The sequence below is a fragment of the Sander vitreus genome, chromosome 10 (genome assembly GCF_031162955.1).
Source record: "Sander vitreus isolate 19-12246 chromosome 10, sanVit1, whole genome shotgun sequence".
Taxonomy (NCBI): Eukaryota; Metazoa; Chordata; class Actinopteri; order Perciformes; family Percidae; genus Sander; species Sander vitreus.
In genome coordinates this window covers 22,685,410-22,703,422 of record NC_135864.1, presented here as the reverse complement: position 1 = coordinate 22,703,422, position 18,013 = coordinate 22,685,410, and the positions used below count along the sequence as shown (strand labels likewise).

General features: G+C 38.7%; 1 protein-coding gene across 1 annotated transcript; it reads left to right on the top strand.

Moving 5' to 3' along the window:
- The first annotated feature begins 3,553 nt into the window (after window positions 1-3,553).
- On the top strand, window positions 3,554-17,600 carry cdhr2 (cadherin related family member 2). Its single transcript, XM_078261464.1, has 30 exons — window positions 3,554-3,608; window positions 3,695-3,754; window positions 3,843-3,982; window positions 4,088-4,147; window positions 4,236-4,325; window positions 4,491-4,580; window positions 4,674-4,796; window positions 5,883-6,029; window positions 6,363-6,438; window positions 6,528-6,637; window positions 7,638-7,844; window positions 7,957-8,106; window positions 8,246-8,407; window positions 8,513-8,574; window positions 8,681-8,924; window positions 9,889-10,128; window positions 10,235-10,304; window positions 10,387-10,971; window positions 11,115-11,186; window positions 11,354-11,403; window positions 11,508-11,659; window positions 12,473-12,569; window positions 12,673-12,761; window positions 13,536-13,607; window positions 13,945-14,080; window positions 14,849-14,970; window positions 15,129-15,242; window positions 15,330-15,413; window positions 17,303-17,390; window positions 17,460-17,600. Exons 1-30 carry the CDS (start codon window positions 3,554-3,556, stop codon window positions 17,598-17,600), a joined length of 3,888 nt encoding a protein of 1,295 aa, XP_078117590.1.
- Window positions 17,601-18,013: the final 413 nt, after the last annotated feature.

Here is an 18,013-nt window from a genome sequence, read left to right as displayed (position 1 = left end):
TATTAACACAACCAAGTAAAACAAAAAGATGTACACTGAGACACAATTATTTCCCCCAAAACCCAGATAGACAAATGTCCTCAATCATAAGAAAGTGGATAATATAGAAAAAAATCATAATTCAGTAGCCTGATAAAGTTTCTTTACTGGGAAAACAAGGATAATGACTGTGAACTGGAAGGAAAAAAGAAAGACACTAAAGTGTAGAAAATACAGGGACTCCAACCCATTCTAACCCTAAAAGAGAAAAAGGAGAGGAAGAGGGAAGGGTATGCTAGATTTTATAAATGATATCAGACACAGTAACTATACATTTTGTGTGAGACCTTCCAGCATGCTTATGTATTGGCACAAGTAAACTGGTATTATTGTTTGTTTGCATTTTAATGACATTCATCATGTCATTCTCATCAAAAAAGTTTCTCACTTAATGAACTAGTATGCGTCAGGATTTATTTTATCATCTAAGTCATTCATTTATGGGGGGTGGCAGTAGCTCAATCAGTAGGGCGTTGCGTTGTTGGTTTAAGTCCCCATACGGACCAAAGTGTGGTGGTGGACTGGTAGCTGGAGATGTGCCAGTTCACCTCCTGGGCTGCAAAGGTGCTCTTGAGCAAGGCACTGAACCCCCAAACTGCTCACTCTGACATCTTTCCATTAGTGCATGAAGGTACTGAGCATGTGTGTGTAATAACAACAGAGTATAAACATTTTTCCATAATTTCCCCTTGTGGGATTAATAAAGTATACATTTTTATTATTATTATTCAATTTTACCAGATGTGACAGCGACAAATGACACAACGACACTGTTTTCACTTTGTCTGTGTGTGTGTGTGTGTGTGTGTGTGTGTGTGTGTGTGTGTGTGTGTGTGTGTGTGTCAAAATGTGGTCCTGGAGACACCTGTAACGAGTTGTTGAGTACTTTGCCAGTTGTTGTACTTGACATGTCTGTCAGATTTTGTCACTGCGATAGCATCACAACCGAGCGAGATTAAAATGAAGGCCAAATTCAAAGATGGGTGTAACCCTTTGCAAGCTGGTCTCTAGTAAAGTTGTTTCTGTTTACTGGAATTGCTTTGGTGACATTCCCACCTATTTCTATATCTTTATTGCCTGGTGAGGAGTGGAAGTGTTGTGTTCAATACTGTAAATCATAAACCAAAGTCTAATTGGATTAGATTGTAGGAACAGATTTCTGGGATGTCTGTCATCAAACCAAGTGACTCATGTCACCCTAAAAATTAATTGTAATAATTTTGATTATCTATTCACATCTTTCACCTCTAGCAGTCAGGTCAAAATTTAATATATTTAAGACATTCCCAGCAGCCTCAGCTGTAGCCTACTTTGTGTTAATGCTAGTATGCTAACAAGGTAAACTAAGACGGTGAACATGGTGAACACTATACCTGCTAAGCCTCAGCATGTACACATTGCCATTCTCACCATGTTAGCAGGCTGACATTAGCATTTATCTCTGTTTCTAAGCCTGACAGAAATGCAAGCGTGACTGTAGACTCTCAGTTGTTAAAACATGTGTATCCCTATTAAAAAGGCAATTCTCTCTCTTCAGAGCAGTTAGTGTAACAGCTCAATATTTTACAATTAGTAGCAAGTACCTTTAGGATATGCTTTTCATCTGTTTTATAACAGAAATAATTACTTTTGTGGCATCAAAAGGGAATCTTTCTAAAACCAAAGAATCCTGTCTGACTAAATGACAACCGTTTTGTTTGGAACGTGCACAACATTTATTGTATACATGCTTTCCAAACGTGTTTTCATGTACCTCCATTCTAAAGACTTCAATGAATCCAGTGGGTGGAAGAGAAGATAATCCTTTGTGTGATGGCTTTTAATTAGGAAAGGCCAAAAGGGTGGGATTACTGGGAAGCGCTCATTAGTGAGGAACATGGATCTGTGTTTTCTGTAAAAGGCATTGGTCCACTGATTGGTTCTCATGAGCCACGTTTTAGAAAGGCCGCTGGTCACATTGGGTTTTCTCAATGGAAGCAAAGACAATGCTGTTGTTGCCATGACAACAGAAGCACCCATTCAAACAAAAGAGCTCCTGGGTTGGGGTATGGGCACTGGTGACCCAGTATGGCATGATGCCATGTATTATCGGTGACAGGGCTGGCCAGCCAATGATGAGGTGAGGACTACCCAGGCTTACACAGCCATAATGTAGCCATGTGTGAGAACAAACAACAGGTGGATATTTAGATTCATTTGTCTTCAATGAAATGCTTTTGGGTGTTTCTAACAAGCACATACAGGGAGATTTAGTGCTGTGTTATTGGCTGTGCGTTTCTTTTTCATGTTAATCATTTATTTTTACAACTACAAGACGATAATCACTAGGAGGAACCAGAGCCAAAGGTCTCATATAGACATCATTAAAGGAGAAGCTCCTCTGCGAATGTCATCCGGTAAGTTGGACTACGGCGTTTTACATTAAATTTACATTTTTAAAGTGTTAAAGCGATGTTTTTAGTTACCACATAGGTTAATGGTGGTCAAATGTGTTCTGCTCATAATGGATAGATAGGTAAAGAGAAAATCTGGGCCGCTCCTTTTAATCTGACATAGTAAAATATCTTGTACTGTAACCGTAGGGTACATTTATAACCTATACTTGTCTTTTGATAGATACATATTCAAATTAAACAATTCTCAGAAGCATGGATATATTTAAAGTGATTCATTCTCCGAAGTCCCAGCATTAAAAATCTGTTTATTCTTATTTAAATTAATGATTGATCGTTGCTCATAACATCCAAAAATGCCGATTCAAATTCTTTTCTGTCTTTACACGAGGTAGAAACAGTGGCAAAACGCAAAAAAGGTAGCCTCAATAATCCATAGAAAGACTAATTAACATAAACTCATTAAATCCTTAAAGTGAATACTTCCTTCATAAGGGTTAACAAATTTTCAGCTATCATTAATGTCAAATCAGACCGAGGGGCATACTGTAATATGTCCTTGTTGTAAATACTTGTTGTTGGTCTCTTGAAGATTATTTTCAAGATGATGATGACAAGTGAAACCCTTGACTTTTCCTCTATCGCCAACATAGAGTTAACATTTCTGGTTTTTAGTGAACTGTCTTGACAACCATTAAATGGAGTGTTGCAAAATTTGGATCACAGATCCCTTTATCTTTTATCTAGTGCTTCAGGTCAAATTTCTAATTTGTTATGACCAAATACTCATAAAACTAATGAAATTCCCATCACCCTCAGCTGTACTTTGTGTTTAGTGCTACTTAGCAAATGTCAGCAGCCCTAACCATGCACACTAAACTAAGATGGTGAACAAGGTAAACATTATGCTGACCTTATGATTTAGCTCAAAGCACCACTGTGCTAAACGTTTACAAAACCACTAGCATGGCCGTAGACTCTTATAGTCTTGTCGCTCGATAATTGACAATTAATCGTTTGTCTATAGTTGCCCACTTATTTTCTGTTGATTTACTTATTAATTAATAGACTAATTGTACCAGCTCTACTTAATAGATTGCTCTTCCTTTTTATTTGCAGACATGGAGGGGATCACAGGAAGTATATTACTGTTGTGCCTTATCTGCTTTGCTAATGGTGAGTATTCACTTCATTATATTGTAATTTTGTCATTATGACTTTACCTCACTACCTAACATTCTACTTATACTGTGTTTCTACAGCAAATACCAGTCCTACAATCAACAATAAAGTTGTGCAAGTGTGTGAAGACACCCCCATAGGTATAGATGTGCACTTTTGTACTGTGACATTATAACTCAACAAATACTATACACATTTATGTATGTTCCTCTGATGTTATTTTCATAGGGGCCTACGCCTTTACTATAGAAGCAACAGATGCAGAAAATGACCCACTGACTTATTCACTCCTTGAGCCCAATGCCCAATACTTCACTGTTGAAAGCAGCAGTGGGAGAGTATCAATCAGGAGGAAACTAGATAGAGAGGTATGGTGGGGTGAAAGTAAAGACTCTTCAGTATTTAACAGTATCATTTTGATTCTGTATGTGCTTTAGTCATTTAATATTTTCTTTTTTATGTTTGTATTCTAGGCTTGTGATAATTGTAATGTATTGACTCTTGGAGTTGGTGTCTCTGATGGTTTCAATTCTGTAAGTGACATTTAAGTTACTGTTAATCATCCATTTCATACCAGTTTGTTCATGATGTTCAAAACGTACAACACGCAATGTCTTACAGGTAGACGACACTATAACTATGATATTAAAAGATGCCAATGACAACCGACCCATATTCCAGGATTCTTCATATGATATTGAGATCCCCGAAGTAAGTCAAACATATAATTATTTTAACATTTTGTTCATCAGTTTCTCTACTCCAGCATACATTTTTTTTAATCCATCATGATGTCCAAATTTACTTAAACAGTTGTTAACACTGAGAAACATTTTTTGTGTTTAATTTCCCCCCCCCCTCCATCAATTTTATCAGAATACCCCTGTAGGTACGTGTCTGTTTAAGGCGGTGGCCACTGATGCGGACACTTCAAATGCTGGCATTGTTCGATACAGCATTGATGAAGTAAGCTTCCTTTGTAAACCATGTCATTGATTAATATCATATTCTGATGTTCCATAAACCTCATTAAAGCATAATATACACTGTGTTGTGTAGGTTACTCCAAATGATGGATTCAGTCTTTTTAGAATTGTGTCCACAACTGGTGAAGTCCACTTAAATGGAAGTCTGAATTTTACTGCATTAAGCTCTTTCTATCGGCTGAAGATCAACGCAAAGGTAAGTATTATGCAATATACTATATATATATATATACACACACACACAAGAGTTTACTACCCAGAAGTCATTGTAAACAGATATTGTGATTGGGTCTATAGTTTGACTTTTTTGGAAATGCGCTTATTTGCTTTAAGCTGTTTTCAAAGTCATAACCAGGAGGTTGCCAGGCAACCAGCGGAGATTCCAGGAAGTCACTGCTTCTGGCCAAGAAACAGTCCGGCACATAACATATCTGTTTTTTTAGATCTTGGATTTGTATGACGTAAACAAATTAGATATACTGTTTTAAGTTGAGAGCTTTAGAGGTTTCTGTTTGACAGATTGTGTTAGCCTACCTTTAGACAGAGACAGGCTAGCTGTTTCCCTCTGCTTTCAGTCTTTATGCTAAGCTAAGTCTCTTGGCTCTAGCTTTATACTAAACAGACAAATATGAGAGCGGTGTCAATTTTGTCATTTATCTCTTTGCAAAACATTTTATTAGCATATTTCCCAAAATGTTTTAATTGTTCTTTATATGGGACAGTTAATTAAGCATTAATGTATGCAATATCATTATCAATATTTTATTTGTGCATTATGTATTTTATGTGTATACTGTGAATACTGCATATTCAAACTTTAAGTCTGTTTACTTTTGCATCTACTGTTAACTACTTTTTTTACTGATTTTTTTATTTTTATTTTTTACTGTTTACAAATTTGGTATTATATCTTACACATGCATTATTCACTGATGCCTCTTGGTTTTGCACTATCCCCTTTGCTGCTGTAACACTGCAAATGTCCCCATTGTGGGCGTATTATCTGATTTTATCTTACCATAATAGATTGCAGACTGAGAAGCACTGTAACATTTACAGTTGGATCTTGGTCTGTTATTCAGTTGTTTTTACCCACTACATTTATACCTTAACCATAACATAAAAAAATTAATAAATGTGTAAATAGATTTCCCTGATGATTTTTAAATGTTTGATTTTCAAATATCACTTTTTTATTATATAATTTTTATGTAAAACAATCTCTCAAGTACAAGAAACAAAATATTTTTGTATTTCATCATCCTTGTGTGTCCCGTGACAGGATGGTGGAGGCCATTGCTATTTGAATGAAACCAACTACTTCTCAAGCGTGGTTTTTTCCTTCGTTACGGTTGTGGATGTCCCAGATCTCGACCCAATATTTATTGGTATTCCCTACGTAGCAAGAGTTGAAGAGAATTCTCCTAAGGTAAGTGCTGATGCATTTTATATGAGTGCCGCATCAAAACATTTGCTCAACGGAAGGTTTTGCGTTACGGAAAGTTTTACTGTCAAAATATCATCCACTTTATTCCACCATTCAGTTATTACACACTTGTTGCACAGTTATGACATCTGCTTTTAACTCTGATGTACACATGTCCTTGTGTGAGTCCAGGTGTTATATTTTAGGTCATTTTCCTCACAAAGCTGCTGAAAATCAGGCTGTAAATGACACAAATCTACAGACAATGAGCGTGCTTTGAGTTGTGTGTAAATGAGGAGACTTTCAACTGCTTCTGTTTTTTGTTTTTTTTGCCAGGGAATGTCTCTGTTCAAAGTGACCGCCATAGACCCGGACACAGGAATCAATGATGCTATGATCTATGGCATTGAAAGTGAGCCTAATCAACTAAGTAACAGTTTGTAGTTTGCGCTAAGTGACTAAGTAAGAAATGATTTTGTTTCTTTCCACATTTTTTGACAGATTCCACAGTAGATGGCCTGTTTGAAATCTCAACAACTGATGGCGACATAACTGTATCTTCAAATATTGACAGAGAACTTATTGGTGACACAGTTAGCCTGACTGTAAAGGTACAGTTAGAACATCAATTTCATCCTCCAAATATAATTTTACTCTGACTTGTATGCATTTACTGTACATATACATTTCCATGGCGATTTTCGGTCCCTATAATTTTAGTTTTAACACATACGACCATGATTTAAAGGAATATTTTAACATTTTGCAGAGAGTGTGATAAGAAGATTGATACCACTCTAATGTGGAATTAGCTTAGCTTATCATAAATACTTGGAGCATGATATAATAGCTAGCCTGGCTCAGTTTCAAGGTTTAAAGGAAAATCCACACATCTTCTCATTTAACTCTCGGCAAGAAAGCATAGTAAATTATTTTCTAAAATTTTGATTTCGCCATTCCTCTCATCGTTCTTTGAATCTCATTCAGTTCCCTACATCACAGAGAACAAAGCCCAAGCTAATACACCAACAGTTGTGTTTTGCATCAAAATTAGGCTGGAAAGTAGAAATATTTTAAAAGAGTTTTTTTGTACCCTCAAAGAACACAACGTCATCGGTTGTCTTCTTCTCCAATGAAAAAAAGGGGTTGAGAACGAGGGGATGAGTGCAGGTTGAATGGAGGTGTCTTGGTGAGGAACCAAGGGGTTAGGCTCAGCGTGGCAGCAGTGTCTCGATGAGGCTTCATACTGTAGCTTCATCCTCCCTCCTGTGGCTCCTGTAATGAGAGAGCAGCGGGCGAGGAAGCAGAAAAGGGTTTGTGAGGGTTGTGAGAACAGGGTTAGACACATCTGTAACTGTACATAGGCACAGGAAATTAAACTAGGCATTTAGTCCTGAACATAACTTAGGCTATAATAACTTCCTTCACATTAAAACCAGCCTTCTCTCAATTACAGCCCATGAGCACCAAACCAAAAGAAAGATGCCTGCTGCAGTCTGTGAACTATAACAGAAATTCAGTTGGTTGTGACTTGAGAACCTTGTTTAATTGAGAACCTTTATTTTGGAAAATGTTGATACAGTGAAATTATTATATTTGGTTCTATTTTAGGCTACTGAGACTAAACAAAACATCCACGGGGTCCTTGTCAGCACCACAGCAAATGTACAGATCAACATCATCGACGTCAATGACAAACCGCCACAGTTTTACAAGTGTGGACTCTCTTGTGTGACGGAGAGTCACTTCACAGGGGAAGTCGTGGAGCACTCACTCGGCTCTGTTTCCATCAACATGACAGTCAGAGATCTGGATAAGGTGAGAAGAAATCCCCAAAGAAGAGAACATTCTTCAACTAAAAGATACAGTTTTGCTGTATAATAAGTGAACTAATGATCAAGCATTAATCATCTTTCTTGGCTTTTCACAGACTTCCAAAATTAAACTAACCCTGGAGGGAGAGGACAAGGATGTGTTTTCTGTGGAACCTCCATTTACCATGTCAGACAGCATCGTTCAGCTTCTGGTCAAGCAGCCCCAAAAACTGGATTTTGAAATAAAGCAGCAAATGATTCTACAAGTAAGAAAAATTCAAAGCAGCCCATGAGTCTGTGATAATAAGTGTGTGTATCAGTGACATCTTTCATCTTTTGGTCATCTGTGATTCTTAAAGCACTCTACCAGTCTGAGATGTTTCCTATGCTTGTGTTATGGTGCAGGTTATTGCCATAGATGAAGAAAAAAACACCTTCCACTCCACTGCTACAGTTACTATTAACATCAAGGATGCCAATGATAACAGCCCCAAGTTCCTACAGGACACGTATAAGTTAGAGGTGGCTGAGCACTCTCCAGTTGGAACAATATTGGACACCATTACTGTAAGTCCTTTACTATCTGGATTGTTACTCAGACAGTTTGAGCTTGCATGTAAGAAACACTTGAATAGCACTTGAGAAGCACACACTGTTTCCCCCCCCCCCCAGGCAGAGGATCCTGACATGATGGATCAAGGCAACATCACCTACAAACTTCTTCCAGAAAGCATGTATGCCAAACCAACTATTCTGCTTATTTGAGTGCAGCCACTGTGCACCTTTTTCTCTCATGCTAAGTGAGACAATACCACTGAACAGCCTGTATCTGTGTTTCAGACTACTGTATTTTGACGTGGAGCCACAAACGGGCACAATTTACGTGAAAAACACAACTCTGTTGGATCGCGAGGTCAGGTCTCTGTATTCTGCTACGCTGCAGGCCAGAGACACAGACGACAAGCCTGGCACCACAGTACTGGAGATCACTGTGACTGACATCAATGACCAGGCCCCAGTCATCAACAGAGACTATTACCAGGAGTTTGTTAAAGAGGGTGGAGAGCTTGAACTTAAGATAGAGGTAACTGGGAGAACACTAAGAGAACAGTACATATTTCCATCTTCGTAGGTGTTGCTGCTATTTTTAACAAGATTTCTGATTTCTTTAATTCTAGTATCAATGAATTGTTATAAACCTAAGTCCACATATTTTGTTAATTGCTAATTTAAAAAAAAAACACTTGGTTGTGTCTTTACTTTGGGAGGTAGAAATACTGAAAGTTGCAAAAAGCAATTTGAAAGCCAAAACTGTTGACTAATTTCCATACTTTTACGGATGGAGGATGTGGACACTTTTTTGTTTTCTTTGAGACTTCAGATTGTTTTCACAGTATTTTTAATTAAGAAACCTTTTAAAAAAGCACTTTACACTATAACATGGGGGACGGTTTACAGAAAATAAATTAAAAATCTCTTGCAGCAGAACCAGAGATACAGACTTTTTAATTCCAAGCCTTTTTCCTTGTCAAAACCTGGGGCCTACATTACCCACAATGCTAACTTGACCGCCAGTAGTTTAGTCGAATATTTGGTTGTGTAGCGGCTGATAGCCTTGAGCCTGTAGCCTCAAACAGAGATGAGGAGTGTGCTACAGAAGCTCACTTATTTCCAACTCCACACTCCTAGTTTGGTGTGGAAGAACTTAACCGGCCTGCACAGACTCTCAACCCTGTCTTACACTTTTAGGATAAACTCAACCAGTGAGCCAGGCCTTATCACCCCACATCAGTGCTTGACCTCTCTAATGCCCCTGTGGCTAATTGGGAGCAAATCCCTGCAGATTCCAAAATCTTCCGAAAGCCTTTCCAGAAGAGAGGAAGCTTTAATAGCAGCATAACAATGTACAGTAGTTTTGGACTGAGATGTTCAACAGTCACATATCTTCTTCGGGTGTTCACATATTTTTGGCAATGCAGTGAACTTGCAATATTAAGAAAGAAATGTAGTTTCTTAACCATTTCTTCTAATGTTTCTTATTTGGACAGGCAACTGATGCAGATGACTCTGATACGGAAAACAGTAAAATAGTGTTTGGAATTGAACCGAGCAGGTACAGTGATAACTTCACCATTGACCCTAACACTGGTGTGTTAAGAAACAATGGTGAGCTTGATTGTGAGGCCCTGGACCCGAAGCTGAAAGGGAGGATCGAGCTCAATGTAACCGCTACTGACAAGGGTTCTCCCCCGTTGTCCACAATGGTTACAGTTATCATCATTGTAGAGGTAAGTCTTCAGCAGTTTGTAGCGAAGTATCGTAGCTGTGTTGCGACTGAAGCTGCCACTCCTGTGAGGATGATAACGGTCAATGTTTTCTTTTGATGCATCCCAGGATGTCAATGACAACACACCCAAATTCAAAGCCTCCAAATACAAATTCTCTGTCAAAGAAGGAGAATTAGGTCAGTATTTAACTTGTCAAAGCACTTTCAAGTGTTCATAGCTATGTGGATGAAGTTTAATTATATTATTCAATCCATTCAGGTGCCTTTGTGGGTTCTGTTGAGGCTGAGGATTTGGACCAAACGGCAGAATTTAACCGCATTTCTTTCAGAATCATTGAAGGAAGCTTTGGCAGCTTCATCATTCGCACCTTTGCAGAGGAGCGGGGTTACAGGGGGAACATCACCGTGGACCCCGACATTGAGCTGGACTATGAGAGCGCTCGCAACCAATTCTGCCTGCGGGTAGAGGCAACAGATCTGGAGCAGAAGATGGCTGTAGTGATGGTGGAGGTGGACGTGTTGGACGTGAATGATGAGAGGCCCGAGTTCAAGCCAACAGCGCCTGTGACAGTAAAGGAGAACACCACCATCAGCGGGGCTGTTGGGCACTTTACAGCACAGGACAAAGATGGAAACCACTCACTAGTATACGAGCTGGAGTCCGTCAAATGCAGATGCAATGGCTCTCTGACACCCTGCAGCTGGTTCATCCTGGATCCAACGGGGGACGTCAGAGTCAACCCGGAGAGCACAACAGATTACGAACAATGTGACCAGGTGCTGATAGAAGCTCAGGTGGTGGACGAGTACACAGAGAAAGGAGAGAACAACAGTGTCACAACAGGTCAGCACTGGGTTGTTGTAAAGATAACAAAAGCATAAAAGCATCAAATAAAAGCAATAAATGCATGAAGACATAGGTCAAATACAGACTTACAAACCCAGATATCACGTCACTTTACTTAATTTGTCTTTTAATTATTGTAGGGCAAATGGTGATCAACATTGCAGACATCAACGACAACGCTCCCGAATTCATTTTCTCAGATTCTGTATTTGGTGAGTGTGGAAGCAAATTTGATCTAAATCTGTGTTTTTTTGCCATGTGACCCCTTAAACTAAATGTTGTCCTACTCAACTAAAAACACACACAAGTCATTTAAATTCAAAACAAATGCAACTTTTGAGCAATTTGTTAAATCACTTTTGTCCTTTTTTGGATTTAGTTGTGGTGTCAGAAAGTGCAAGTAAGGGGACATCGGTAGCAGGAGTCACTGTGAGTATGAATGAAAAGCAACTAACTGACATGATTTCAGCTTGTAAATAAGATATTTGACATGATGTCGAGACATTCTTGCTTGTATCTCTCGCTGCTCTCAGGCCACAGACCGTGACTCTGGAATAAATAGGCAGATTGATTTTAAAGTAACAGCAGTCCAATTTAAAGACAACAACAATCAAATAACTGACATGAAGATGCTGTTCGATGCCGTCACCACACAGCAAAAGGACATATATGTTGGAATTATTCAGTGAGTACAAAATCATTCTTCAGCATCATACTGCCATATCTCATTCTGCTCTACATACGGTATGTGTTTGGGTTTTCTCACAAGCTTTGGTTTTTTACTGCTTGACTCATTTTTGATTTTTGAACAGAACCTGGACCAGAGCCTTTCTTTAAATATTTCTTGTTGGAAAGTAAATTTAAACAGCTCAGAAATAACTACAAAGAGATGCAAAATGACTAGAAAGAGACACAAAACAACCGCAAACAGACTCAAAACGGCTACAAAGAGACTTAAAACAACTAAAAAGAAACTCAAAACAGCTACAAAGAGACGCAAAATGACTACAAAGACACTCAAAACAAATACAAAGAGACTCAAAAGAACTGCAAAGAGGCTCAAAATAACTGCAGAGACATAAAACAACTACAAAGAGACGCAAAATGACCACAAACAGAAGCTAAAAAAATATACAAGGACGCATAAAATGACCACAAAGAGACACAAAACAACTACAAACTAAGACATGCAAATTGAACAAAAAGAAAACACAAAATGAAAACAAAAACACCCAAAAAGAGACATATATACGCGCTAACACGGACGCAAAAACAACTACAAAAAGACACAAAACTGCCACAAAGACACACACAAGACAACCACAGATGAAACACAAAGAAACACAAAATGACTAGAAAGACGACTACAAAGAGATGGAAAAATTACAAAAAGAGACAAAATGACCACAACAGCACAATAATATGTCTGTGCCAAGGGGCCTGTTGTCTCATAATCTGTCCATGGCTGCACATTAATAGCTTCCCAAACTTTCCACAGAACTTCCGAGACGCTTGATACATCACTGAAAGGGAAGTATCTGGTGACAGTAACCGCAAAGGACACCGGCGACCTCTCCACCAGCACCGTACTGGAGGCGAGTGACTCAAATCTTCCAGCTGGATTTTCATTCATGACAACACCAGACAGAGAGCAAGATGTCAGCCAGTGTTAACACTTCCGTTCTTTTAATTTTGCAGATTTTCGCAGTTGATGACTCATATAAAGTGGAACTTGAATTTACAAAATCCCAAGCCTTCGTTGAAGAAAACCTCAATGAAATCATCAGGTACATTTCTTCATGCTATGCTGTGTTTTATAAAAAAAAAAAAAGATTTGAATCTGATCAGTTGATCGAAGACTTCTTAACGTTTTATTTAGTTAACACTTACCTTTGGCAACTTAACAGTGCAGCTGAGAAGCAGTCTGGTCAGCACACACAAGACAGTATGAGGATAATAGGGAGGAAAGAGTACAAGCCCATACAGAGCCTGTACGAGCAAGCAGTCAGAGAACAAGCCGAAAGAATCACTGCAGACTCTCTACACCCTCTCTCTTCTGAATGTGAACTTCTGCCATCAGGGAGAAGAGTCCGTGTGCCGAGATGTAAAACAAACAGACTAAAGTTATCATTTGTTCCAACTTCCGTCAAGCTGTTGAACTCCAATAGTTTGAAATAGTGAATCTTAGCCCAGCAGAGCAGGGGTGCGATAAATACACCAGCACGTTTTCGCACTTAGCACTTTAATAATTACAGTTCATTCTTGGGATGTTGTGTTGTCTGTGCTGTCATGTGTGTCCTTCTTTTGTGCCTTTTTAGGACGCTTTGCTGATCTCATTTTTCATGTTGAAATTATTTTATTGTGTTGTACTTGCATTTTATTTTATGTTGATTTTAGAATGTTTTTATGTTACATGCTGTTTATGTTGTGAAGCAACAGATTGTAGCACTATGTCCAAGACAAATTTCCCCTCTAGGACAAAAAAAGTGTATTCCATTCTATTCTATCTATCATGTTTCTCGTCGGAGACTTGTTATTTTCTCTGATCTCTACATTTCCAGGGCACTTATGACTGCCACCAAGGCTGCTGTTGAAATTGCTGCAATCAGGTCTGACACTTCTGAAGCATCCAGGCAAGTTCCCTTTTCTCATCACCTCTAAATTTGAATTCCCCATACATAAAAAAAAAGATGCATTCTGTGAATACTGATAAATATCATAAATCACTGCCTGGTGTCGACAGCAACTCCGAAATATGTTTATATACTTGCATACACATACTGTTGTCCACTAGGTGGTGCCAGTGTTTCTGTAAACAACCATATTGATGAGGAGAGAGTGTTTTGCTGATAATTGTAGATGATAATTGCATCAACAAAAAAAGTGATTGATTTTAAATTTAAAACAGCTGAAATCATCAATTTAGGTTCATTTTTTTAGGTCTGTAAGTAAGTTGTATTTTTTTTTCAGGGCTTCGGAAAAAACGATCATAGTAGCATATTTTGTCTTCTCCAATGGGACTGCTCTTACCTCTAATGAAGTGGAAAGGATGATTTCTGACCCTCAACACTCTCTTGTACTTATAGAGCTCGGCCTTGCGGATATTGTGAGTATGAGCAGTTTTAGAGTTGAAGTTTTATTTTCTGAAAGAGTCTCTTTTCTGTCATGTTATACTTTCTTTAACAAAAGCAGCATTACATGCCCCTTGTACATTGTTGGTGTAAGTTTCCTTTTTTTTTAATCTTCCACTGCTGTTGTCAAAATCCCTGATCCAGATGAATTAGAAAAAAATGTCCTATTAGAAAATGTTGCTGTAGGACACTAATGAGGAAATTTTTTTTTTTTTGTTGTAGTTGCAAATGTGTAAAATACAGTTATTAAGCTAAACTACAAAATATTGAGCCTCATTGGAAGCGTAGGTTAATGACAATTTCTTAAAACGTATTTCTGTGTAGTTATGCATTAATTAATTGTGTCTAAATTAAAGATTAGTTTTATTATGACAGTACAGTATACTGTAATCATCAGTATTGTATTTTGCGTCTGATATTTGTTACTGAACCCAATGTTAATCTGGAACAAAGGTGAGGCCGGGTTAATGGGTTTTAAGGTTGGAACCCCAAAATAATTATTACAATTGGATGAATCATTACTATTATTGACTTTATTTTCAGAATTTAATGACAGAAGAGTGTAGTGCAGAATAGCAAGATGTCACTGAACTGTCAGTTTGTTTCATTATAGTGTTTTTAATTTGACTTACAATTTAATGTAATTTATAAATGAATGTGTCCGACAATGAATGGGTAAATGGAACCTCATACGTCCACAGACACATTAATATACTGATATATATATCTTACTTGTGTTTCAGGGGAAAGCTCCTGTGATCGAACCCGAAACTGACCCACTGAAGTACGTCCTGCTGGGGATGGTGGCAGGCCTCGTCATTGTGCTGGCTATCCTCACCACTTCACTGATGTGCACTCGCAGAAAGTAAGAAAAAGAAGATTTGGAATAAAGTTAGGAACATGATTAGACAGGACAATTAACTATTCACCACCGTTCTGTTTGTCCCAGAAAAGGTTTAAAAACATCCATGTAAGGTAGGCTACTGTGTCTGTTTGTGTTAATCAACTCACTTCACACTACAGCTACAGGAGGAAGCTGAAGGCTGCTAAAGCCATGAACTCTGCATCCATGGTGACTTCTGACAACCAGAAAAGTGGCCCTGTGGTGCCTGGAACCAACAAGTACACCTTGGAGGGGTGAGGAAACAAGCATTAACAAGATAAATGACATGAATAAATGTGACACGTGTTTGTCATCCTATGTATGTCATTATTCGCTAACAGGGCTAATCCTGTTCTCAACCTCAACATCGACACAACCATGGTGCTGGACATGGATGAGGAGAACTCAGATGTGGACAAAGTCAGGTAAAGAAAACCTCTCTGTGACTATCTCCACCATCATAGGTGTTTTAAGCCCCCAACGTCGTCTTCCAGGCAGCGCTGGCACTAGGATTAGGCAATGGTTAGGGTTAGGGTTAAGGTTAAGCCTGAGACACACCAAGCCGATAATCGGCCGTTGGACAGTCTGGCGAGGTCAGTGACTCGAGTCTGTTCGGTGTGTTCCGTGCCGTCGTCCGTCCGAGGGGCCGTCGGCCATCATTTTGGCCGATTAGACATGTATAATCGGCGGGGCGGGCACTGCCGGCAGTCGGACTCAAATGACTCATCTGATTGGTAGAGTGTTAACCCAGAAACGGGGAGCGGAATGAGCGTGACTAGGGTCTCTCAAAATCTGACGAAAATCTTTTAAACTGACCTTTGTTGATCTGAAATGAAGACAGATTCAACAACTGCATGGCCTATTTCTCGCTTAAAAATGTTTTCAGAAACACGTTTCGGTGAACTATTTTAGTACGATATGAGATCGTATTCTGAACAAGCCGCCATGACAGTCTGTCTTTGAATTTCCAGAGAAACCAGACCGGGCGACAATACAGATTAGCGCCGCCTGCTGTTATGGAGACGTATTACGTCTCTTCGCTTTGGTGTGTTCTGAGGCACTTTTTTGACCAACTCGGGAGACTGATCAGCCCAACTGCCTTTTCTGCCGAGTCTGGTCAGTGTGTCTGGGCCTTTAGGGTTAGGTGCCTTGAAGTCGACGGTCGCAGCGCTGCCTTGAAGTCGACGTTGGGGGCTTAAAATACCATCGAGCACCATCGTGGATAGCAGTGATTTGCTCGGTCACAAGGTGGTGGCTCACAGTGACACATGACCTCGCTCTCCACTCTGCAGCAGTGCTGGATGATAAACTGGGAATGTTTCCAGGTGGACATTTTGTCACAGTGGGCTCTCGAGGGCATGTTGTGATGGAGTTCTGGCTTTCTTCTTTCCAATGTTGGCATGTGACCTTTATTTAAATCCATAACCTAAACAGTGATTTAAGAAAAAAAGCTGTATTTCTGAAATGATTAAGGGGAGACTCTACAGATGAATAGGAAAACTATTTGAACTAATAGTTAATTTCACCATGAAACTTCCCCAGCTGATTACTTACATTGAGACAAAATATTTTTTGTATTAGACATTTTCTGAAAAGTTGTATGTTTAAATATTCAAATGAGGCATTATCGAAACCTTTGGTGAATTTAGGAGAATCTACAGGCACATCAGGTATTTGGGATGTTTTTTTTGTCCACTAGTCTGAAAGAAGAAGACTTTAAAATTATGTTTAAATATGCAAATATGAGGCATTATTTTGCCACATTTTAGGTAGAAAATGTTACATAAATCGGGCTATAAATGATACAGTATGTAAACAACCCCCCCGTAAACACCTACAAAATATACAGTAGATAGGAATGAAACTGCAAAGCTTGAAAAGATTTCTGGCTTAGAGTGTGGGAAAAAAACTCATTTTGAGAAAACGGCCTTTAAAGATATGTTTTGTAAAATTCATACACTATGCTAGACACTACAGGTGTATGGGGCAAAACATGTTTAACTAACAGATATCATCATGGACATTATCCAGTTGATTACTTACATTAAGACAATTCTTTTTTGTATTAGACATTTTCTGAAAAGTTGTATGTTTAAATATTCAAATGAGGCATTATCGAAACTTTTGGTGAATTTAGGAGAATCTACAGGCACATTAGGTATTTGGGATGTTTTTTATGTCCACTAGTCTGAAAGAAGACATGTTAAAATTAATAAATGAATAGCCCCAAACCTCAACATTTAAAATGATGTTTTGCCTGTAGTGTCTCTCTTATTTCTGCTTTGATCACTCCGTTTTTCTTTTATCACAACAGCCTTGACTCGTTGGACGACAGTCAATATATGACCATGCCTGAAAATGATAGATCAATGGTGAGTATAAAATGTAAAGTCCATCTTCTTGTGTACTTAGAATAGAATACTGTCTAATTTCAAAACGTGTCTGCTCCTCCTTAGCAGATGATCCAGGAGGAGGACGAGGAGTATGACAGCCTGCCACCGGTGTACATTGAGCCTTTGGGTGCAGCACTGGCCCAGCGAGGACAGAAGAAAGGCTCCGACAACGCTCCCGCGGGTTTTAGTAACCCTGCATTCAGCACTACAGACCTGTGATGGAAATAATGAAGGGAGAGACACTTACCAGAGGTCTTAGATGGACGTTATGTTGCTTCTCTGTAATCAGGCTGACCAAAATTAATGATCAATAATAATGTATTATGTATTATGCACAAGATCGATGGCACCTAAAGGGATGAATTTGCTTTGTCTAAAAATTCAATTCAAAACCCAAATGGCAAATGTTAACAATATGATGATACCACATAGTGTCTTGATCTCGTAGAATTTGGTTTGGTTATTGAATCGACTGTTTGTTTTTGTTATAGGAATAGTTTGACATTTTGGGGAAATATGCTTATTTTGCTCTCTTGCAGAGATTCAGATGAGAAGACGGATACTACTGTCATATAAAGCTGCAGCCAGGAGACGGTTACCTTAGCTTAGCATTACGATTGGAAACAGGAAAA